The sequence below is a fragment of the Hyposmocoma kahamanoa genome, unplaced genomic scaffold, assembly GCF_003589595.1.
Source record: "Hyposmocoma kahamanoa isolate Upper Pololo Valley unplaced genomic scaffold, ASM358959v1 92, whole genome shotgun sequence".
Taxonomy (NCBI): Eukaryota; Metazoa; Arthropoda; class Insecta; order Lepidoptera; family Cosmopterigidae; genus Hyposmocoma; species Hyposmocoma kahamanoa.
The window spans coordinates 19,136,515-19,161,786 of NW_020654748.1; the positions used below are offsets into that span (position 1 = coordinate 19,136,515).

General features: G+C 35.3%; 1 protein-coding gene across 1 annotated transcript in view; it reads left to right on the plus strand.

The window, feature by feature from the left end:
* Positions 1–25,272, plus strand: part of LOC113236931 — a 124,531-nt gene that overhangs the window by 80,363 nt on the left and 18,896 nt on the right. Inside the window, exon 2 of the mRNA XM_026473157.1 lies at positions 24,900–25,021. Coding sequence (XP_026328942.1) covers positions 24,900–25,021 — 122 coding nt within the window. The remainder of the gene's footprint in view (positions 1–24,899; positions 25,022–25,272) is intronic.

Consider the following 25,272-nt stretch of genomic DNA (forward strand, 5'->3'; position numbering starts at 1 on the left):
AGCCATCGAAAGCATCTCCTGTCATCTATTTGTCATTGTTAACCCACTTTCAGATATTTACTTTTTAACTCGACAGACGTGCTTAATGATTCAAATTTTTTCACTCCTTGTGACTTTATTGTTGCCAAAAACTTTGTTTAGATACTTTAAAAGAGATAAACCTTTACTTTCTATTTTTGGTTTTGCCATGATTCTCCCACAATTAGTACTTATTAATTAAAGTCTAAATATTTAGAGGCCAAGTTTTATGTTTGTGGTTTTGCAAATTGGTATTTGGTTTGCTGTGTTTAAATGTAGTTTTATTTAATTACCTATCAATCTTTAAATAACAGCCGACGGTAGAAAACCAGAACAGTACTGAATCTGTTTGTTATTTTTACTAGTTCTTGAAGTGTGCAAATACGTAGTGTCTTTGCAGAATCTTATTTCGCATCACAATCTTAGCAACAACCTAGTAAGATTTATAATCTTTTATTCTCATCACATTTCTAAATATAATATACTATGTATACAATACACTCGTGTACATTAGATGTATTTTGTTTTGACGCAAACCTGTTCATTGTACACTGAGACATAATTCAAATTCCTGGCCACACTGCTTACACTATTGTTATTCATTTCCTAATTAGCATCTTTGAGACCTCCTTGTCTTAGCTAAATACGTGCTTGGCGTTAATATTTCGCAATTAGTCTCTATAGTTTCTTTCAGGTCTAATTGCAGATTGTTTCCACTTGTTGCTTTATTGTTGTTAATAAGAAGATGCTATCTGTCACTATTAAGAGATATTTTAATTCTTTTGTTGTGTAAAGTGCTGATTTTGTAGCGCACATTCTTTACTACGTCGTTAAATATGTAGTGCATATTTTTGCGTCTTTTCAGTCATGCTTACTTCATACGACACTACAAAATAAAAACAACCACTCAAAGATAGTCGTAAATTTATTTATTTTTCTAATTAAACGCCAGACTTGGAATATAAACCAGTCTTTGCCTTTTTCATCTTACATGTGATCAATTATTCCAAATGCCACATATTCCTTTGCGTTGCCGTGTTTATCCACAATTTACTCGACATCTGGACCATGTAACTGGACATCACTATCGATTCACTAATATCGATCTTCAACGGTCGGCCTTGGAACGGATTCCGGGACAGTTAGCGCGATCACCGTTCAGATTTTACCACCGTACCTGCTTAATAGCTTTGACACATATTCTCTACGCAGTAGTATCATATCTATAATAAAAGGCTGTGATTTTATTGTTAACAGAATACATTACATTTCTAGATGTATTGTGTTCAGTCCAAATTTTTCGCTATTTTGGACAAAAAGATCCCTTGTATATAGTTACATGTATAGACGTCAAAATATCAAACTTTATAAATAGAAAGTCACTATTGGATCCGGAATCGATTAGATCATTGAAAATCGAAATACAAATCGATACAGCCGTGTCATCGATCGCAATCGGCCTTGGTTTGAATTCCGGGCCAGAACCGCATCGTCTTCGCGACACCATTATCGATTTGTCCCCACATACGCAAATACTTGTATTAGAATGTGCGTTCTGCCCACGCACAAGCAACGCGATACTTTCGTATTGTATGTATGCCTTCTTGTTAAATAGTGTGGATAGCGTTGTCTTTAAGTCTCTGCAGATTCCAGTTTTCTTCCAAATATATTTTAAGAATTTATTCCCTTCTATTTTCAGTGTTGTATGTTTTTTGTTTTCCAGCTGAAACATGAAATCTTTCAATTGAAAATTTAACAGATACTAAGTTTTCGCTTTTTTATTGTGTCCAATTCTTATGTCCGCTTTTGGTACCTTATCAATTTCATTAAACTTATCAAGGCTGTATAAAATTTATGACATAATAAATGAAATAAAATCTATCATCGAACCTGTCATAAATATTGATGATAACAATAAAATGTTTATTGTTGCTTTTCGTCTAATCAAATTTGTTTACACATCATTGCAGATGCCAAACAAGCAATTCTCAGTAAGTTCCACAAATGTTTATATGGCGTCTATCAAGGTATTGGTAAATGTTGTAAAGAGCAAACACAGAATCAAACAGTGTGTTGTTTGAATATAGTGCCACCAAAAACTGGAAATATTTCTATATACAAGTTGAACAACGCCAAGAAACAAACGCCATAGGCGAAGAATTTCAAAACAAAAGCTAAACATACTTTTAACAGGTCTATAAATAAATAAATAAATCAGTCAAATATGAAATTGCAATAAGCGGCTGTCCATTGTCCAAACCACGCTTGAAGCGCGTCGAATGCATTGCGTACGCGCACAATTCTACGCTAAAGTGGAATTCATCTATGGCGAGGTCGCGTGCCATCAGAATGGGGAATGAACAACGGGACACTGTACATGTACACCGGATTCGTCACTGTTTAGAAATGTTATTTTAGTATCAATTGATGCTAATTAAAACAAATGCAGTTTCGTTAGACAACCATCATGAAATAAAAAGCCGTGGTGGCCTAATGGTTTGACTTACCGCCTCTCAAGCAGAGGCCGTGAATTAGAATCCGGGCTCTCTGATTTTTTCGGAACTTATATCCGGAATTTAATTCTAAATTTATACCATGAGCTTTTTGGCGAAGGAAAATCGTGAATGGGTTGATGATGATGGAGAAATTTATAGACGATTTATTGCATTAAGTATATTTAGGACCAGTATCAGAATAATCATGTAGGAACCATACATCTGCCGTCCGCTAACTAAAATGGTACTTCACGTTACACACGTTATCTAATTTTAACTGTTTTTATAAGAATTTTGTGCTCTATCTTTTTATATTTAAAATGAATATTTGACCATTCGTCACTTAACCGCGTTTTAGTTAGTGGAGGGCAGACAAGCGTTTTAGTCCTTTTCAGAATTAATTTAATTCAATTTAACACAAGAGCTATTCATAGAAGTCTCGTCGAAATCAATCAGCAATAGCGAATCAAAGGCATGAAATTAAAACAATGCTTCACCGAGCCACTGAACTTAAATAAACGGCTTTGAAATTTCTAATTTCTACTACCACATTCATGTTTTTATATATTCCTAGCAGTCCCGAAAATTAATGTGAATGTTGATTGAAAATGATTTTGTTTGTTTTCGGCTGGGTCAAATATTGGTTACGTCATAGCGGAGATTACCTGTTTAATTGCGATTGTATTTTTATACCCTAACGTTAGCTAGAAAACCAACCGTTTGGTATTCATATCAGCTTAATGATATCAACCAACATCAATATGACAATCAAATTTGATTTCGACCCCGAATCTAAAATGCTTTGTCACGGAAATAATTGAATTGCACCAGTCCAATTTGCGGAATTTAAACTTAGAATTCTTCACTACTTAGATTCTTCGAGCACAATTTTTTTTAAAAGGCTAGTCACTTACAGGATTTCTAGGTTAGAACGTTTACGCATTGCATTTTAAAAATACTACTATTTGCCTCAGGATATTTGTTCTACGTGCAGCTCACAGATTGTTGCAACCTTCAATAAGCGATTTGGACGGATTTGATAAATACGAATTGCCAACACATGTCCCCAATCGCCTTTTATGGACATTTTAATGGTCAGCTTTCAATTGGCTAAATGTCCTCAATACCAGGTTTGTGTCAGATAACATCGACATTGGTATTAGTTTATTATGCAAGAAAATTAAAAAGAATTATGAAATCGCACAAGTATGAGAAAATACTACACATGAGCTTCTTTGCAGGGAATGATACCCATAACAGTTGCAATGCCACACAGAGCTTTTAATTCGCAATGACCTGAGGGGCCCTGCCACTGCGCCCGTCACCGTGAAACATAAAGTTGACCCTTCAAAACCGGAACGCATTAATGCTCACATTACTGCTTGGCGGCATAAATAGGTATTGTGGCAGTAGTTCCCTGGATGAATTCTCACAAAAATCTCTACTGCTACTATATGGGCTGGGAAAAATTATTTCAGATGCAAAACATTTATAAGTCAAAACGAAAGTTTAATAAAATAGCAGTCCTTTTTTATAGCAATTAGCAAAAAATGTTGTAACCCAGTACCTCCTGTATCAAACGTGAGACTAATCGTCTCACCTAATTCGATGGGGTTACTAAACAAATTCCTCAGTCAAATCTAACATAGTCGCGTCGTAAATATTCAGCCGAGTAAAAAGTGCATCATTGGCGCCACAAACGACGGCTATATTTTTAGACGGACGTACTGCACGACAAACATACATCTTCAGCCCAGAAACCAGACGGTGCATGTTAGTGCCAAAGAAAACGTTGGTTCTAAATTTATCTATCTGCAGAAATAAATTGGTGGCACCGTAAATAGCCGATCTGTGCCGACCAATGCATTTCTGCCGCCACCTTTAACTCTTAACTCAAAGGGTATTGAAAAAGTTGGAATCTCGCTGGAGATTTACGGAATCTTTTCGGGATCTCGACGCGGAACTCCTTGTTTGGATAAATGAATACGGCCTCTGCTATTAGTTTGCTGGGATTAACGTCGCACCTGATAGAAGAAAACATTTATTGTTGAGGTTCGATACGTAGAGTAAAAGAAATGAGCACCATAATGCGAGGATGAATCCTCGACTATATATACCGCCAACATTGAATAGGTATATCTGACGTACCTAAATATTATACTGTGTCAACACTGAGATACATTTTTAGTAAAGTTACATTGCAAGAGGCTTTATTTAATTAACAATGACTTTTCCACAACCAAAACATTTTTCGAGTTTAATCTTCAGTAAAGTCAGTCTTAAATTCCTTATTTACACCCTTCGAAAATTCCTGTGGCATTCTTTTAGCATTTTGCACCCCAAGACATTTATTTTCGGTTATTCGAGACATGCCTTTTACTGTAAACGTTTGTGCCTTCGTTGAACCGTCCTGGTACTAGGATGCAAAGCTTTAGATTTTTTTTTTATGCTTGGTAAAATATTCTTTATTGTTTTTGCAGTAACTATACATCTTCATTGACTCTAAAGCTTGGTATCGGTTTAAATGCTTAGGTAGCAGTGACGAACGTTGGATAATTGTTGCAGATAAACCGATGTGGACTGTTAGCGGTGATTGGAAAAGGAAAATTGGTTTTGGTCTCTTTACATGTCCCATGGTCACGACATTATCAAACCAACCAATTATGTCTAATATTAATGCAAAGTACCTTGATCTGAAGTATAGATAAAAAAATTGTTCATTTAACTACCTTATTCTTAATTTACCAATGAACCTAGACCAATCTACGCTACTTACGATTGACAAAATATTTTAACAATATGCATTTTTTGAGGACTTCGATGAGCAAGCTAGTGATTGCTGCTGAACCAATCATTTTCAGTTCAATAATTTCTACTAAGTTGGAGAATATTTTTTAAGGCAAGCCGCTGGCAATCATGTTCTTTGGATCCTTCGCCACTACTACTTTATTTTGTCCAGTTTATCTACGGCAACTTTAACAGTAAACCTGGTTAAAATCATGACGTATTTAACGAATATATGGTATATAAGTAACATAATTATTCTTCCTCACTTTACTAGATGTTACGAACCGTAACAAATACGCTTCTGACCATTAGCGAATCTTGGTATACTTTATCCTCATGGCATTCTTAGCGAAAGATTTTTGGAGAGGATTTTCTCAAAAAGGTTGAGTTCACCAATCTTGTTGTTCATTTATTCATTATAGTCAAAGGCAGTAGTATTATTTTTATTTACAAAAATATTACCTATATTTGAAATACAAAACCGAGAAAACTGTCCCAAGAGAATGTTGTTCCACTATTTGTAGACATCGTTTGTTCATATTTACGTTAACTGTGTCTGAGACATTGAGTCTTCGAATAACATTGTACCAATACTGTAGACCACGTAAACATTAAAACACTACTTAATCTTCAAGTAGAAAGTTTTGATGCATTCATATATATTGACTTACTTAAATTGCGCCCTAGTTGTTAATTTAATTTCACTCATTAATATATCGTTTAGTTTGTGGAGCAGAGCTGTGATAGTTTGGACAACACTTGTCTCCTACACCTGTGACAGCGAACATGCGTCGCTGTACCATAGTAGCGACCGTCTCAGCGAAATGACGTACCTTTATGCGTTGATGACGATTTGTCGTATGTATCGAACAAAATAAAACCAGATAAAAAGAACCCATGAACACCTGATTAAAACAGAATTTCATTTAGCTATGATGCACTCTACGCTAAGAATACGGTGCTCTTTAACAATAGTACTTTCAACTGAGTATATCGTGATATCCCGTGTATTAGATAGCAATTTTACTGCCATAGCCAACCCCCAACTAAGTTTCTCGATAAGAGCAAGTTCTCCATACGAACAAACTAACACAATAATGATAATATTGTGTACTTTTATATTTTTGTTGCAAGTTTCGGTGATATAAACTTCAAAACAGAATATCACCAGCATGTTAACAAAAGTCCATATAACTGAAGATAATAATTATAGAGGGCTATAAAAAGAAGGCTTATAAAGATAACGCTGAAACAATAGAAGGTGCTGTGCAACAAAATGTATTTGATAATTACACCTTTTATCACGCTGTTATACATTGCAACATTATGTACTAGTATGGTTGAAAGATGCCTTATTGTTTAACATAGATAGAGCATGGGGATATTGGTAATAATTAAAGTTTCTGTTCTATTTCATTGACACGTGTGCTAGACTACTAACTCATAATACGTGCGCAGTCGTAATTTATTTGCTCTGAAGTTATAATTGAGTGTTGTTTAATAATAATAACACTGTGTAATAAATTTTAAAGTAGGTTCTGTTTCTGGTTTCACTGTTTTCGTTTATGTTTAAGAGACCAGCAAGTATGTAGAAAAGAGTAGGTATACCTCTGAAACTTTGCCTTTGTGTCTCTCACAGTGGTATTAATATAATCTCGCAAATGTACACATTTTTGAGTTCTTTCTCATAAATTTGATTTTTTTTTCGATCAACGTATGTGTTCGGACTAACGATCGAAATCGTATTTTTGTAGATCAACACGTGTCGATCGTCAAAAAGTGGAACAAAGGTGTAGGCAGCTTTATTTATTTATTTAAAGATACACCATCAACTTAACACAAAACAATCTTAGAAATAAATATACATAAGTTCACCATACGAGGTGCCAAGTCGCTACAGGTGTATACAGCACTAAACATTTAGAGTTAGCCAATGAGATACAAAGAATAATCTAAAGTAATTATTGAAAAAACATAAAAAATTACAGCTATAGTCTATTATAAAAGATTTAAGATTGAAACAATTGCTTGGACATGCGAATAAATTATTTAGTGTTCGCTACATAAAAGATGTATATGACACTGTCTCTGGTCACAGTCAAGTCATTGTATGAATGCATGAGTCTGTTCAAGGGGCATACCTTCCGAGATTAGTTCGGCCACTAGATAAAACAAATGATTTGGCAATAGGGTCCCCACACTAGGCACTCTACGAGGAACGTTTAAGTTTTCGAAGGGTTAAGTGTTATTACACTATCCTAGCTGCATGGCTTTGAAAATCAGGTCGCCCTTGGACGCCCTAATTAAGAAACCTAACTCCCACTTTTATTACACCTCCCTAAGATTTAGGGTCCCATGATATTGGGTAGTGTAATATACGTTTAACCGCTAGGCTACCGAGGTAGTCAAATGCATTGTTTACATCACCATGACGTTTATCAACTTCCGAATTGCCTCTGGAATTAAGTTAATTCCATTAAAATTTGTATGATATTTCTATCAGTTATTTTGGCTCCAAGTTCGTTTAGTGAACCTAATTCCTGTCTCCTTGGGCGTATTGTAAGCGGAAAGCCATGTACGCACCCGGGACCACTTCACCCTTTGCACTCTAGCTGTACAGCTTGCAACAAGCTCAACAATTACCAACAGGCTGTATTCAAGAAGCCCCGTAAATCTCGCCAGGACCGTGTGAAACACCAGATAGGATCTTTATTCACCATATTCGGACAGCGCATTACGATGCCCTGAAGTTTAAACTCTCCGGGTCAAAGGAAACCCTTATTACGTGGGACGAGCTTTGAGCTTCAATTATGGAAATTTTCACCAGAAACGTGATCACATCTAGCACGTTTGAGACGCTAAGAAGATAGCACGGGGCTCGGTTACTTAGAATTACTTAACGGATTTGTACGCGTTTTGAAGCGCCGCATTCATTTTATTAGCCGACTTCAAAATAGGAGGAAGTTCACAATTCGAATGTATTTTTTTTTTATGTATGTTACGCGATAACTTGTGACATAATTTGTGAACCGATTTTGACGTTTCTTTTTTGCTGGAAACAGGGTACCCCAGTCCCATTTAAATTTGAAGAAAATATTCCACCTCTAAGGGTGGCAAACTAGGGAATGAATCCGGTTTTGTGCACGTTCCGGTAACCGATTTCAATAAAACTTGGCAAATGTAACTCCACGAACTTTTGAGATCTGTTTTTTAGAACTCTGTGCTGAGATACATAGAACACAAAATAGATAGAGATCACAACGTATAAAACTAGATTGCAATCCAAAATTATGCACTCCTGATTTATTCACAGACGAAGGATACGTCAACGTAAATAAATTATTGTTTCTATATAAAATTAAAAACGAAAATTAAGCATTTCAAGTTGTGCTCTTCAAGGTTTGATTTATAAGCACCATTTAATATGAACAGCTCGGCAACCCAAATAACATTGACATCAAATGCATATAATATAACAGTCGGCAATAAAGATAAGTGTCTCGAATCACGATCACATTTTCTTCATAACGTCTCTTACTTTACAGACGAAATATAGTCAATAAAACTTTCATACGCACTGCGCTCCAAAAGAGTTGTCAAAAGGCATTGTGGCATTTGGGAAACTTGGATTCAGTCCAATCATGATACACCCTGTACGATACGAATGAAAAATTTACTAACTTTGTTATAGTAACTGTCTAGTTTGTCTTAGTCACGGAACAAAAAAAAACATTAGAAGTGCAAAACGCAAACAAACATATGATATGCATTACGAAATCTTGATAATAATTGGTTATAGTTTCTAATTTAAAAAGATGTAACAAATTCGGGATTATTAATATAGTTTAAACTTTACCCAGTCGCTATATCGTTGAAAGTTCAATAATGCCTTTATTGCAAGCTATGACGTTTTTAAATTGAACTTTTATTCAACGTGCTGCCATCTTGCGGCCGATAGCTGGACTACGACGAATTATTAACATCTTAATCAATTCGATAAACAGAAAATTAAAAAAATATTAAAAATAAGAATATTACTACGGGTTATATTTTCGGTGCGGCAATCATTTTTGCGCTCCAAAACAACACAATAAGGCATTTTTCTGCGATTTTAGAGAATTTGCGCAGAAGAATGACACAACCATACCATACAAAGCGAAAATGGCAGACTGATCTCAAGTAAGTCTTTCGAGACCTAATGTTGGCACGTGTTAGACGCTGACTAACCATTTCTACTGTATTTATTGTTCTGTGGTCTTAGCTTACGAAGAACCGCTTTAGAAAGTATTTCAGCAATCTTGTAATTTGGCTGTAGCAGCACTAACGCCGGGAACTTGTCAGCACGCGTTGTAGAACGCTTTGTGCTCATATGTTTGCCGTACTGCCGTTCACATCAGAGAACGTACTCGTGAAGTCAAAGTATTTATTGCTTCCATGTATTATATAGCTGTCTTAAAATGTAAATAGTACCAATGTGATCCTGTAATAAAGTATACTTATTTATATTAGTATTACTAAATAAATAAAAATACCTAAACCTTAAAAAAATAACAGTTATTTTTAAAGAAAAAAATTTCAAAACCAGTAATAAAAATAATAATTATAATTTATATAACCTAAAATTATTCCTAAGCATGTAAGTTATAATCAATATGGATTGAGGCGATTGCCGCTTGAAAGCAGGCTGAGAAATTTCGACCAAACCTTCGGATGGTAATCTCATCTGCCGGTGGTAACAGTCAACTGCCAGAAGCTTAGTAAATATCAGAGTTACTGAACACGTCACTATTATTGGACTTTTCTTACAACTATACCTCATAGAATCACCGCCATTTGGCCAGACAAAACAAAAAAGTTTCTTTCTCCTCATAAATAACTTATAGTACCGAAACGTTATGCGTATTTTTTGTTCGCTTCATCGTTGGCTTCACAATTCTCCCATTTCTTACAATCTCAGCTGCATTGTGTTATTCGATAAGTGAGATTGCTGACGTCGTACAGGGGATTTGGAATCTTATCAAAACATCGTAAAAATTAAAATGGAAGTTTCAACTTGAAAATAAATTTCAGTTCATGATCAGAATAAACCCAGATTCACAAAAATTTATATTTCGTAAAAAAATTACGCTGCAGCATGATGAGTACTCAGTTTTTATGTGTCGTGCCATTTTATCAACTTTACAAGTTTTACAACGCGTGACGATGTCTCACATTCAGCGGCTAATAAAACGTCGTCGTGCTTATGAAATTAGCGTTTAGTACAACGGCGTCAAGACGTGCAAATAAGCGAAATAGCCTTCAATTCATCTGTCTCTTTCACTATTTATGGATAGAAGGTGTATGTTTAGGGTTGTCAAATTATGACAGTTAGTTATAAATGCACTCATGTTACATAGAAGCAGTTGAGCTTCTTGTGATAGAGTTTTTTTTTATATCAAGTTACGGGACACGCCGCCGTAAGCTACACGCCTGTCCATAACAGTTGCAGTGCCACTCAGCTCTTGACATAAGTTGACATGTCCTATGTACCTGTAATTTTACCAGCACCCTTACCCTTCAAAATCCGAACACAATAACGCTGACATTACTACTTGGCGGCAGAAATAGATGAGGTGGCAGTACTTCCCTGGATGAACTCTCACAAGAAGCTCAACTGCTACTAACTCCAGTTCGTCCAGGGAAGTACTGCCTTTCTTATTTCTGCCACCAAGCACTAATGTTAGCATTACTGCGTTCCGGTTTTCAATGGTAAGGGTGTTGGTGATATTACAGGCACATGATGAGACTTGTCAACTTATGTCTCAGGTGGACGGGCGCAGTGGTAGTGCTCGTCAGATCTTTGCAATTTCAAGTTCTGAGTGGTTTTACAACTGTTATGGATAGGCGTGTAGCTTACCAGGTGCACGACTTGTTCGTCCCATCACTTGGTAACATAAGTAGCAATGCTGACAGAAAAAGTTATTGACATAGATGATTCTGAATTTTATCTATTGTGATGTAAATAATCATTTTCGTCATAATTGGAAATTACGTCTCTTAATGTGGCAAGTGACGATTGTAACAATAGCACCGCCTCTCCTACTTATAATTTCAAAATTAATCATTTTTATGTGGTAATAATTATATAATATAATTGTTATTCTCACTATCGTTGCATATAATTAACTACCTCCGTGGCCGAACGGTTACCATGCCGGACTGCCACGCAGAGGTCCCAGGTTCGATTCCCGGGCCGGGAGAAATATTTGTATGGCCTACATTTATTTCTTTCGTGAGTTTGGGTGTAATTTGTGGTTGTCTATGTGTGTGTCCATGGCACCCGCGACACAGGGTTTCCCTAGTGCGGGGCTATGTTGAGTGTGAGCGTTATTATTATTATTATTATTATAATTGTTAAGAAAATTATTTACATCACAATGGTTATAATTCGGTGTCGAACTATGTAGTCTTTTTTTTTGTTCATACTTTATCAAAATAGACCTTTCGAGGTAAAATGGACGTACGTCACTTGATATCATAAAAAAAAGATGCGTGCCGTCTAAAATTATATTCGATGTGACGGTGAGTAATTTGACAACTTGAAACTAAAATAAAATCTTTTTCTTTCTTATTGAAAATGAAAGCGACAGGTGTAATAAATTTAGTTCGCGTCTGCGCGAACCGCTAGTGTCGGTTTGGTTACACGACAAATTTAAAAATATCGTATTGAGAAAATATTGTGCAATTTGGTTAAAGGACGAATTACTTATGCACATAAAGTCAACTTACGTAATACACACCGGTTGCTTGTAACGGGACACTAAAAAATCCCTATAATAATGAGTGTTTCTTTTTTCAAAAGTCTGACCGGTTATTTTTTTGTTTTTACCATCTAATTTGAAAATAATAAGTTAGTCGCCTGACATTTGTTCATTCATTTGTTTTAATTTCCCACTAACATGTACAGGTTTGTCGAGCGGTACATGTCGATTTTTCGTTTTTGTAAATTTCGTAAACTTGAAATTTATTAAACTTTCACTTGGCCAATGTTAATCCCTTACGGTTCTTTAATTTTCAGCCATTTTTGGGGCCCTACTCAGTGGCGTAGCGTCGATTATTGCCGGCCGGGGCCAACCTTAAATTTTCACGATTACAAATGTAGTACGTTCGGGCAGGCTCGATTCCATTGTGTATTTATGTTCGCCTGCCGTCGGCACCTTTGTGTTGTTCAGAATATCGTTTTCTCAATTAGTGGAAATTATTTGCTAATTTTAAATTAAAAAAAATATAATATTGAGTAGTTAGGGCTATTGCCCCCTCTGCACCCCCACGCTACGCCACTTGCACTACTCTCGAAGCACGAAATCCGTACTTACGACCGTTTTGCCACTATGTATGACCTACAATTCAATTTCGATCGGGACTAGAAATAAGAATGTATGACAACGCAATTTGACAGTTTCTAAAGGGCCCGTTTGACAGTTTCGTACGAGTCCGTCTTTTCGTTGACGGCCTTCCAGGTAGTCCATAGAAAAAAGAAAACGGCCATAACTACACATTTTGTACTTCGAGAGTAACTTCCCTGTTATGTCATAAAATCTTGAAAAAAATTGCAGTTTGTTTTATTTTCTTCAATAACTCTTTTTATTTTATTTTTTTTATTATAAGTCTTTTTATACTAAGCCGATGTGAAATGATGTCAATGTAATTGCTGCTTTGTGTATATCTAATTCTTATTATTTACCTTACTTTACTTATTTAACCGCCTCAGTGGCCGAACGGTTACCATGCCGGACTGCCACGCAGAGGTTCCAGGTTCGATTCCCGGGCCGGGAGAAATAGTTGTATGGCCTACAATTAGTTCTCTCGTGAGTTTGGGTGTAATTTGTGGTCGTCTATGTGAGTGTCCATGACACCCGCGACACAGGGTTTCCCTAGTGCGGGGCTATGTTAAGTGTGTGCGTTATTTATTTATTTATTTAAATATAAACGTTACTAATATTTTGTATTCTCACTTTCTTTTTGTTCTGCTAAATGTGCATGTATGTATATTGTGTAGGATTTTTGTCATATTTTCTACATAAATTAATTACACATTCAAAATCTCTAATATCTAAGTGATGTCAGTGGCTTTAAAATCTCATGTCTCGAAATTCACAAAAACATTCAACGGTCATTCTCGGACTAGTGTCCACTACCTAATTTCCGTGGCCATTTTAATTATTTAAATATTCAAGTATATTACCGTGTAATTATTGAATAATATTTCACTATACAATACTCGAATATTGAATAATAAAAATTACCACGGAAATTAGTTAAATATTTATTTTCGTTATAGTGTTCATTTTGTGACACATATTTAAATTTCGTGTATGTATTTTGTGTATGTACGTATGTATATATTTTTATATAATGATGACTGTTGATTAGAATTGTTGTAAAGGTAACATTATCGGTACAGAATAATAATAATAATTATACAGCGGTATGTTTACTTGCTTATGTGACATAGTAATGTAGTACAAATATGTGTCAGAAATAAACGACACTCAAGCTAGGTTGAGACCTTCTTTTAAGAACATACTCGCTTATTTATGGCTAGTAAAGTTTGATTATGTTAATAACAGTAAATATGTCGAATTACCTTGTGGCCTACGCCGCAGTGCACAATTCTGTTTGGCTGTATATTCCCATATGTCTCAATGTAAGATATCAAGAGGTAAAGCCAGTCGATGGAAAAGCGTCCTTATCGATGTCACATTATTTGTCACACTGTTTCACTGTCTCATTGCAAAGTATTGGTTAATTGTGATTCAAGCTTCTTGAATTTAAAATATAAATATATATTAAAATTGTTGTATGTTGACGACGCGACATATGTGTGTGTGTAAGGATCGTAGCAATGAAAGGCTATGAAGGATATGAATGTAAAATATTGTAATTTAAAATTATAGTACGTAGAGACAAAATATTGTCAGCAAAAACACTTAATTTTAACTCAGAGGCTAGGCACATTTACCATTATCACACATTTATAAAACCTCTAGAAACACGGCAGTGTATCAGCCAACGTTTAGAAAGCGCCAACAACTGACCTGTGTGTACGTCTCCGTATATTCCAAAAACATTCTGTATTTATTGTAATAAAAATAATATCCGTAACAATGGGGGCTGTTCCATTCGGTGGTGTGGGAAAAACAGCAAAACATCTAATTACAAAACAAACAGAATGACATTTCATCGGTAATTAATTATTAAATAGGTAATTTTTCAACTTTCGTCCATCATAGCAAAGCTCAAGTTAAACGGGTCGTTTTGAATCACTTCACGACGACACCCGTCAATTGTTTCGAATTCGGGCTGGCCAATCGGAGCGCAGTTGGCACCGTAATTATTTGGCAGATTAATTTTCAAACGATGAAATTGAATTTCGTCTCTATTTCTGGTTATATACTCGATGCATTTTACGAACAATTTCTAAATATAAAATCTATTACTCAATTTGACATACACAAGTCATTTTCATAACTTATCATTTCAATGTCATGATAAAATTTAAAGCAGTATTGTGAAAGAAAAATAAAAAACTCGTGTGTGATAATTTCAACAGAATCGTCGCTTAACATCAGGTGAAATTGTGGCCAAGTCTCGTCTATTTTTCATTAAAGAAAATACTCGACAAGTTCCAGATTTCGTAATATTTTTTTTCTTTTTAGACATTTCGAGCGATTTACATATGTGCAACTGGTTTCGGGACGATAAGTACTTCTTGTATACTCGTTTGTTTCACACTGGCTAAATGCCTTTGTGGGATCTGGGTGTTATCTGTGAGTGATCAATGAATCGCTAACTAATTAAATATTATAACTATTTCTCTATTATATGTCAATAGGCATCAGTTATTTTTTACGAGTAAAAAATTATTAATACAGCATAAGTCCTTTTAAACGAGTTGTTTAAATAAACTGCATACCAAAAGATTAAGGATAAGGTACTGTAGATTTGCACATAGTCACTGTTGTTGTATATTTATGTGTATCACTCGTTGAAAACGCTACCGTCAGTGAACTAAACTCGCCTTCTCATTTTCGCTTTTTTTTTGGAATTTAGACTTAATTCCAGAACATATAATGATAATTTCCCAAAAATTTACTATTTCTTTTAGTGACGGTATCAATTTCTACGTGCTTTATATTTTGCACTTACTTTCAATATTTTTATATTTTTTGCGGAAATTCCGAAGGTTCTACTTGTTCGTTTTTCTAAACTTGGCCATATTTTGCACCTACATATTTTTATAATATTCATAATTGTACTAGTTTATTCAATTCACTTTATTACCATTGTTGTAAAATGTAAGTATTGCATTATAGTTTAAAGTTACACTTTAAATCGACGTTTTTCACGCTACTCTTGTCTTGAAAATTGACATTGATTTAGACTATACTCTCGTGTTTTGTCGCTTTACGTTTGCGTGACGTCTACAATATATCGTGTACTTATTATATTACGTCTATATATTTATTTTAACCGACTTCAAAAAACGAGAAGGTTATACGATCGGCTGTATGTATGTTTTATGTATATTTACTGATTTTGAAAATTCTTTTTTTGTTTGAAAGGTTGCACTCTCGTGGTAGTTTCATTGTCACCAAGTTAGAATCTGATGAGTGGATCCCATGGAAATCGAGGAAAATCCTCAAATTTTATAGGCATATCAGTGTACTCACCGATTTTTCCATCAATTGTAGACCGATTTTGAAAATTCTATTTGTTTGAAAGAGTAGTGTCGATGTGGTCTCAGGTGCTGATGAAACTGTTCCGGATTCGTTTGGAAGTCGGTTTTTGACTTGACACAATACGTGTAATCAACAAATCACCGTCATCATGACAACCAGAAAAAATAGAATAAAAATCTGCCAAGGAGTCCGTAACAGTCACATTGTCACCAAGAAGTCAGAATCCGATGAGGGACTCTCATGGAAATCGAAAAAAGCCGATAAGCGTACTTTTCAGGTCGGTTTTTTTTTCATTGAAAAGTTACAATTATGTATGACTATGTTAGATATGTTTAAAGTCACTTAAGAACGTTTCATTCTACAAGTGTAATAGAGTATTTGAAACTGCTCTGATCGTAAATGCATACGGCAAAAATAAACGCAGTAAACTTTTAAATAAAAAATATACGCGATCCGAAAAAATTAAAGAAAACTTCAATTCCCATGTGTAAAAATCGAGAAACCTAAGAACTCGATTTTAACTATGTTACATTTTCGTTGTAGTTAAAGAAGCGGAAAATCGCGAACTTTTTTAGAGCAGTAGAGCTCCTTGTGAAAGAGTTGGTCCAGGGAACCACAACACCTTACCTATTTCTGCCGCCAAGCAGTAATGCCAGCTTTACTACGTTTCAGTTTTGTTCCAGTAAAATTACAGGCACATGGGACTTGTCACTTATGTCTCAGGGTGATGGGCGCAATGCCCCTCAGACCTTTGCGATTTAAAGCTCTGAGTGGCACCGCAATTGTTATGGACAGGCGTGTAGCTTATCATCAGGCGCAAGACTTATTCGTCCCGTCACTTCATATTATAAAAAATAATGTTCACCATTTGTACGAGTTACATGAGATTTACTGTGTATTTTTCTGTTTTATTTCTCCTGTTTTTAATATAATAATAAGAATAAGCCGAATACCGAATAATAACCGATTATTCGTTGCAACTTTAGTATGAATATATCGCGTTCGTTGATTTAGATTTACAACTACGTAGCTCATGACGTGAATTGCTAAACCGAAGTTAAGTTGCATTGTCAGGAGAAGAACAATATTATTAACATGTGAACAAATTACCTATTCCTGTTTTAATCACAAACATGCGATAGAATAAACGCTAGAAGCAACTTGTATATAATGATAACGGCATTTCGACACCTCGGACTCCCACGGTACTCCAAACCTGCCTAATTCCGAAGCAAACAAATCGCATCCAGAATGGCGCCTAACTGTGCTCTACTCCCACACGATGTGGCCGGCTACTACGGTGTACATGTCAAGAGACATTGGTCAGAAGATTGTATGGTGTAACGTAGGAAAAACGACGAGCATTGGTGCGTACGTATTGTTATAGGATTTAAAAACAATGTGGATGAAAGCACAATGATGTTTACGTAAAAGAGGGTTAAGTTATAAATATAGAGCAATTGAAATGTGCCAAAAAAATGCTTTTCATTAACTTTAAAAATGACATGAAAAGTCAAATGTGAAAACGGACCTAAAATAACATTAGAAATCAGGAATGCAGTGGGTGTTCTTTGATGTTTAAATGACGTCGCCAATTTGTATACAATAAATCCAAAACGTTGCTCCAAGTTTTATTTAAATTTGAGGTAAAATTTTAACACCGCGATTCAGAGTTTAGATAACATTGATCAATGCCATCTAATGATTCCTAGGGAACTATGTGAACAAAATGGCTTAGACAAACCTATTATATAAAAGGAGTAAAAAAGATAATACTTATTTCTGACATCACAACCATAATCACGCCTTAACACACACACTGATCGTTTTTCTAAAAATGGAAGATTGATTTTATGATAATAAATGACAGATAATCTATTAAAAGTAACAAACATTAATAAAATGCCACCCAGTATGGGTTAGTATTAAAGTGCCTGCAAAATATCAATGTGTTGTATAAATTTATACATGTTTTATAAATTCAGATTATGTTATTTATTTATGATTGAAAAAATTGACAATGAACGTTGACCGGACGGTATTTGCGTTAGTAACAATACGAAAAGTCGAATTCAGCGCGAATTGACTTAATTTGCAATTTTTACGAAATAAAGATTTAATTTAATATATTTTGGGGTAATTACAATAATATATACGGAATAATTACATTAATATAAATACGAGTATTGAAATCCATTAACAAATTTCCTTAAAAATTTCGAAAATAAAATACTTAACAAAAGCAAGGAGAAATTTACAGAAAACATCGGTAATAGCAAGAGAAAACTTTAAGTTAATAAGCTTAACTTTATTGATTATTCTTATTTTATACCATATAAATTAACACCAGATTATGGCTTTCTATATCTTGTTAATTGTGTGAAATTTTGTTTATATATGTAAAAATAAATTAAACAAAATCAAATTCAGAATGATCTAATATTATAATGAAGATTTTATTTACTTTGTAAGTTGTGCAACTTACGACTTACATTTTATAACTTACATTATTTATGAATTCTTACAAAACATATTGGTTAGGTCGAATTCATTGAATCTTGCGTATGAGATTTACAAAGTGAATTTGAATTTTAAATACAAACAATACTGCATCATAGTTATTTCTCTCCTGACTAAGTGTTATATTTTTTTTATAAGTGACGGGACCAACATGTCGTACGCCTGGTGGTAAGCGACACGCCTGTACATAACAGTTGCAGTACCACTCAGAGCTTTAAATGACAAAGATCTGAGGGACACTAGCACTACGCCCGACACCCTGAGGCTCAAGTTGAGAAGTCCCATGTGTCTGTAATTTCACCAACACCCTTACCCTTCGAAATCAGAACACAGTATGCTCACATTCCTGCTTGGCGGCAAAAATAAGTTAGGTGGCAGTACTTCCGTGGACGAACTCTTTCACAAGGAGCTTTACTAACTCACCTAAAACTTGTATTAGGTAATTTTTTTTCAGGGTGGCATATGGTTTAGCATTTTCTTGTGTCAATTTCCTTCTATCAATTATTTTCGTATGGACGTATAGCTGGAAAGGTAAAACGTCTCCTATCGCGTATCTTTCCAGTGTCGATATGTAAATATTATGTGTAGATTGTAGAAGAATGTAGGGTTTTGAAAACAAAATAAGATTGTAACGTCCTCCAGAGTTGCAACCAAAATGTCCGATATACAAGTTAGTGAGGAGATTCCTACTTCAATTCTTTACACTTCTCTTTAATACCGACCAACCACTTGACACGGTTAACACGGTTAACGAACTAACGATGGTTCTTTACACATCTCACCAGTCTTTGTAGACGCTATTGCGTCGCAATTCTTTTCGTTTTCCACTTATATTTACCTAAATTCCTATCAATCTATATGCGTTACGCGTTTTTGCAGAGAAAACTTTACGAGATTTGTGGGCTGTTTTAGAATTCTTGGTAGGACCAAAGTTACATCAATGTCTTTCTGAATAGGGCCTATATCAAAACTACCTAATTCGTCACGAACAGGATTTAAAAGAAACTTCGCAAAACCGACAAATCGTATATTGGCCCAATGTCATCACAAAATGTATACATTTTGACCAATGAAATACTCGGTATTGAATTTCGCACATTCAGATTTTTTTTTATAATACTAAGTGACGGGACGAACAAGTCGTGCGTCTGGTGGTAAGCGACACACTTATTCACAACAGTTGCAGTGCCGATCAGAGCTTGAAATAGCAACCATCTAAGTGTCACTACAACTGCGCCGGTCATCCTGATACATAAGTTTACAAGACCCATGTGCCTGTAATTTCACCAGAACCCTTACTCCACAAAAACGGAACACAGTAATAATCATAAGGAGGTCAACTCTTACTGTAAACATCTGAATGGATGTTTGAAAGGAAGCCGATGTAGCCGGTATGCGTCAAATCCTTTGTCAAATATTTTGTTCAGTACCTATCACTGAGTTGTAGAATGTAACTTCTTTGGCAAATCAGTTGAAATTTACGTTATATGGTTATATGGACACATCGACACTTCCTCCTATATAAAGAAACACAAAATACATAGGTACAATTTTGAACATCGAATTGTCAACGTCAAAAGACACTGAATTGTTTGGTGAACGCTTTAACGTATGTTTGTTTATCTTTGAATGCGTGTAGTATTGACACTGCGTAATTTTTATATTGATAATAAATATCATAATGTTTGTGCTACGGTTTTCAGTGTTACAATAAGCGATATAGCCGCGAGGTAACAACGCGTCTCAATTCACGTCAATGGCAATTCTTAATGTCCCCTTAACCACGAATAACTTAAGTTGCATTACTGACGGAAAAAAGTTATTGACGTAGTTGATTGTGAATATTATCTATTCTGATGTACATAAATAATCATTTTCGTCATAATTGTAAGTTACGTAGGTTAGTGTGGTAAGCAGCGACGGTAATATACAAGTAACCGAGCTAGGATAAGCACAATGCTTTAGTATTATAGAAAGTTAATATCCTGTACCTATATGGCCCTGGTCTGTAGTTTTGGTTATTTATTTCAAAAATATAAATATTAAAATATTTTTTTCTATATTTTCACGCTTTTACTATCATGAGATTCATTTTGTTTTGTATGAAATTACTTCACTAATTTGTTATAATTCATTGTAATTATTAATTTATTATACAAAGAGGATATTCAACATTGAGATAGGTTAACAAATCATTATAATGAAACTATTTTTCCGGATTTAAATCGCTTATATTTGTTTTTTTTCAAACAAACCAACGTTTCGGGCCCTTTACATCTCCCTTGGTCACGGTTGACTCTGGTGGGACCTGTAAAGGGCCCAAAACGTTGGCTTGTTTGAAAAAACAAACATCCGCGATTTAAGTCCGGAAAAATAGCTTCATTTCCTATCTGTAACAATCGCGAAAACCTAAGAACTCAATAAATCATTTTAAGTACTCGTATACCATAATAATTGAATACAACTTAAAAATGAAAATAATTTGTTGGATACATTTTTTAAACAAGTTTAGGCAGAAAACCTTTTAAAAATTTTGACCCCAACCCCATCTCTACTTCTTCCATGTACAATCAACAGCACATCAAGCTATATACTTTTGTTCGAATAAAGCCTCCAGTGCAACGAAACTAGATCCGTGTATGTGTAGCTTGACATGCTGCCATCTGTACCTAAATCTCACCTAATAGTTGGATAAATATAGCCATAGTAAAATCTATCTAACACACCCAAAAATAATACATTCTCCTCCAATAACCACAACGTTATCGAACTGCCTATTCGCATTTCCACACCATGGATTTGACACCGAAGGGTATAAATGACTGTTTCACGCCGCCCCTCCCCACTCTGAACTTGTGACCCTACAAGAGGGGAAGACTAAATTGATGAATCGTTAGCGAAGGCACAACACTTGCCAACATTTGAGTCCCCGATAAATTATTTTGATACTTTGAATTTCAAATGAAAAATCGTGTTAAAATATATAATGAATAGGACTTAGATATGTAAAACACTGCTCAGGTTATAAATAATTATTTTACCAGTTTAAACAAGGGAGAAATGACAGGCACATTTAATTTGTCAACTTGTGTCTCAGGGTGACGGACGCAGTGGTAGTGCCCTCAAATCATTGCGATTTAAAACTCTGAGCGTCACTACAATTGTTAGGGACAGGTTTGTCACTTACCATCTGGCGCGTGATTTGTTCGTCCAGTCACTTGGTATCATAAAAAAAAGATTTATATTGAAAACAATATCACCGTTTTGCTGAAGTTATTATTAGAAAAAAGAAATATGTTGTGACAATATGTCAATTGTCATCATCTTATTTAAGAGCCAGACGCTTCATAGCCAGTTCTTTGTCCTCTCTATAGCTGTTCACTTTGGTCTTCTTTTTTATTTGTTCGCCATACGCCATTCTTGGAGAGGAAAACCTCTCTTTCTTTTCCCTTCTATTCTCCTCTCAATTATCACTCTTGTGAGAATTCGTTATTACACAACAAATGTCCAAACATTTTCCCCCTTCTCCTCTCTATTGCATTCAAAAGACTTCTCTCCTCCCCAACCCTTTCCAAAACTTCCTCATTTGATCTTTTTTCAATTCATTTTATTTTTTCCATTCGTCTTCAGCACCACATTCATAAACATATTCGTTACTCAATGTGGAAACGTTTTGTTATATAGGTATTTGTTTTTTAAATTAATCGTTTTTGAAGGCGTAATTGAAAATTAATGGACCGCTATGTGTCGTAACAGAAAATCAAAAGTTAAGACGTTGAACTGGTGCAGTTGGCAATTACTCCTTGGACAAGATCCTAGCTCTTAAATAAGAAGTGTTATGACACCCGAAGGTTATACAACCCCAGGACCTGCTCGTCTCTACGAGTGGCGATCGACCCCGCCGAAAGAGGCCGATGCCTCGAACGTCCCCCTCAAACCCAGTGACGCGGGTTTGAGACGACTACGGCGAACGCAAAAGCAACCAGCAATTCAAAGTAAAATAAGCGCCTAAAGCCCAACCTAAAACGAAGACGAGTAATCTAAAAGACTAATGTCCAGTTGCACTAAACTTAAATAGATTATTAAACCAATGCTTGCAATGTAAAAGATACTCTTAATACATTGTGTTAAGAGTGCCTTATCAATTAAAGCATGGTTTAAGACGTACTTAACTTTAGTACAAGGTGACATAAAAGTCGAGACTAAAATCGAGAAAAGTAAAGGAATTTAAACATTCGTAATATCGTCGATTGCACCTTTTTGTAATTACACGTGACAAAAACATCGATTTCGTTATCTTAAAGCGTATCGCCTTATGGTTACAATGATATCGAAAAGACAATATTTATATATTGGCGTTATCTAGATTATTGGCACACGGAAACCAGATAAAATTCCAACTTACCTTGAATATACAATAATATTTATTAAGTTACACATGCAAACGAAACGTATTTTAATGGCTTTTCTAATGTCCGAATTTCAATAGTTCACGATTTATGTAACTAGTCATATGGAAGTTCAGACGAAACATATTCTTAATACATGTATAGTAATAATTCGTTCTCAAAAAGATTTTCTGTTTAGTTGGACGCCTAATGCGAAACGCACAACGTCTAATTTGCTCTTAATGCATAAATATAAAAGTTTATCTGACCGATCCAAGCCAATTTCGCCTTTAAAAGTGTGGTGACTGTGACTTCCTTAGGTGCTAATGACTGGAGTGTGCACTTATCAGACTAAAGTACCTTAACAGTATGACATTATAGTTGAAATTTCAAGTGTAATGATCGCCTTTACAAAAACGAAGCTGCGGTATGCCTAGGGATACCGAGCCGAAAGCATCCGGAATACTTCAGCAGGCTTTCGAAGGTTATTCACCCAAAATCTCCTCCTTCTCGGAATGTGATTCTCTTCTTCAGATTTTAAAATATACAACTGGTAATGAAATGAACCAGCTCGCAACGTTACGACTGATCTAAAGAGTAGCTAGGCGCGAATACGATTTCGCGACTATATGCTTCGGTACGCCTAAGGATACCGCGGCATAATTGACGTCATTGTATGCTTGCACATTCGAATGCTGAAGGACTTTTTGCCATGCCGTATCGCCAACGGGCGCCGGGACTTATTTGTAGTTCGAGCTAGACCGTAATGGTATACATACAAAGAACTTTTTTACCCATTTCTGGCATTAATCGTGTAGACGTTTCCGACACAATTCCATACTAAAACCTAGTCAGCCCTCTTTTGCTTATCTCTCTGTCAAATAAAGACTGTCTATCAAGAAACAATGCTAACGAATCTTACTAAAACGGGCCAGTAGTATTGAATAAATCAGGAACTGAAACGAGCAACTAATCTGTTACGCAGTTTCGAAAGAGAGCGCAATAAAGTAAAGGCGCTCGCAACGGTTAATCCGTGCGGCCGACTAGAAATCTAGAAATCCGATCTAGTCTGGAACACGTCTCGGCCTAGATACACGGAGATCCCCGTAAACATTCTCAATTGTTTACGGCTTGTGCGGGCATGGCAAGTGTTATCGAATTCATCTTGGATTTTGTTAATTTTCAAACGCATGCCTTCCTTTTTTATTACATTTGGCATCTTTTGCATCATATTCTAAACCAGCCACGTTGCCAAAATATTTACCGTACGAATTTAATGATTGTGTCTCGTGTTCACGACATTCTTAAAATCTCTGCAGTAATATTGTTTTGGTCCCAATCTTCCCAAGGTTTTCAGTAAGAAATCGTCATTATGAGCATGGCATCGTCCACAATCCAATTACTTACAATCATAATAAAGACTGAAGCTCGTACAAATTGACAGAAGCGCCGTAAGGCAAACCAGCCGTAGTCTTGTGATATTATTTAAGAACATCTTAATTGCCACTGCACATAAATTTTAAATATTTGTTCGCAAACTGTTCAACATTTTGAGATCTGAATTCAGATAGAAATATAAGTGTTTTAATTGAAGCGCCGACTATTTCTGAAGTTTTTTGACTTTAGTGTTGTGTTCACTCGGTAGATACTTAACTACAAAATTATGTATCTTTGCAATCCTATTCATTTGCTAGTGGAGAGGATGTCATATCTTCAAACTGCAAGAGATATTTTATAAAGAAATATTTTCGATGTAGTGAGCTTGTATTTATGAGTATGGTTGCAGAAATTTATTAACCCAGCAGTTTCGATGCAAATCTACAGTGGACGTGATAAATGGAGTTTTTTGGCATATAATGCTCGAAAAATTTATTTTAGTTCACAAAATGTATCAAATTTACTAGAGGCAAAATATAATATAATATATACATATTACTATAAATCTAAAAAGTAACATGTTGAAATTCCAGGTGACCCACAAGACATCGGGAAAAGTGATGGTGCTGAAGATGAACCAGCAAAGGGCGAACCGGCCCAACATGCTCCGTGAGGTACAGCTCATGAATAAGCTCAAGCATCCTAATATACTTGGGTAAGTTTGTTCGAAATAACGTACGTTGAATATGTTTTTACAATTCGGTTTGAAAACACAAAGAAACTACGAATGGGTACTGTTGCAGGAATGACAATACAAAGCCAACAAAATTTGAAGGAGCACTTAGAACATCAACAAGTTCAAAATGACGTAATTTATGCTACTTCGACATAATGTGTAAGGAATGAAAGACACTAATTTTTAACATAAACAATTTTCGCTTAGCATGCGCCGAATTTGTTAAGCCA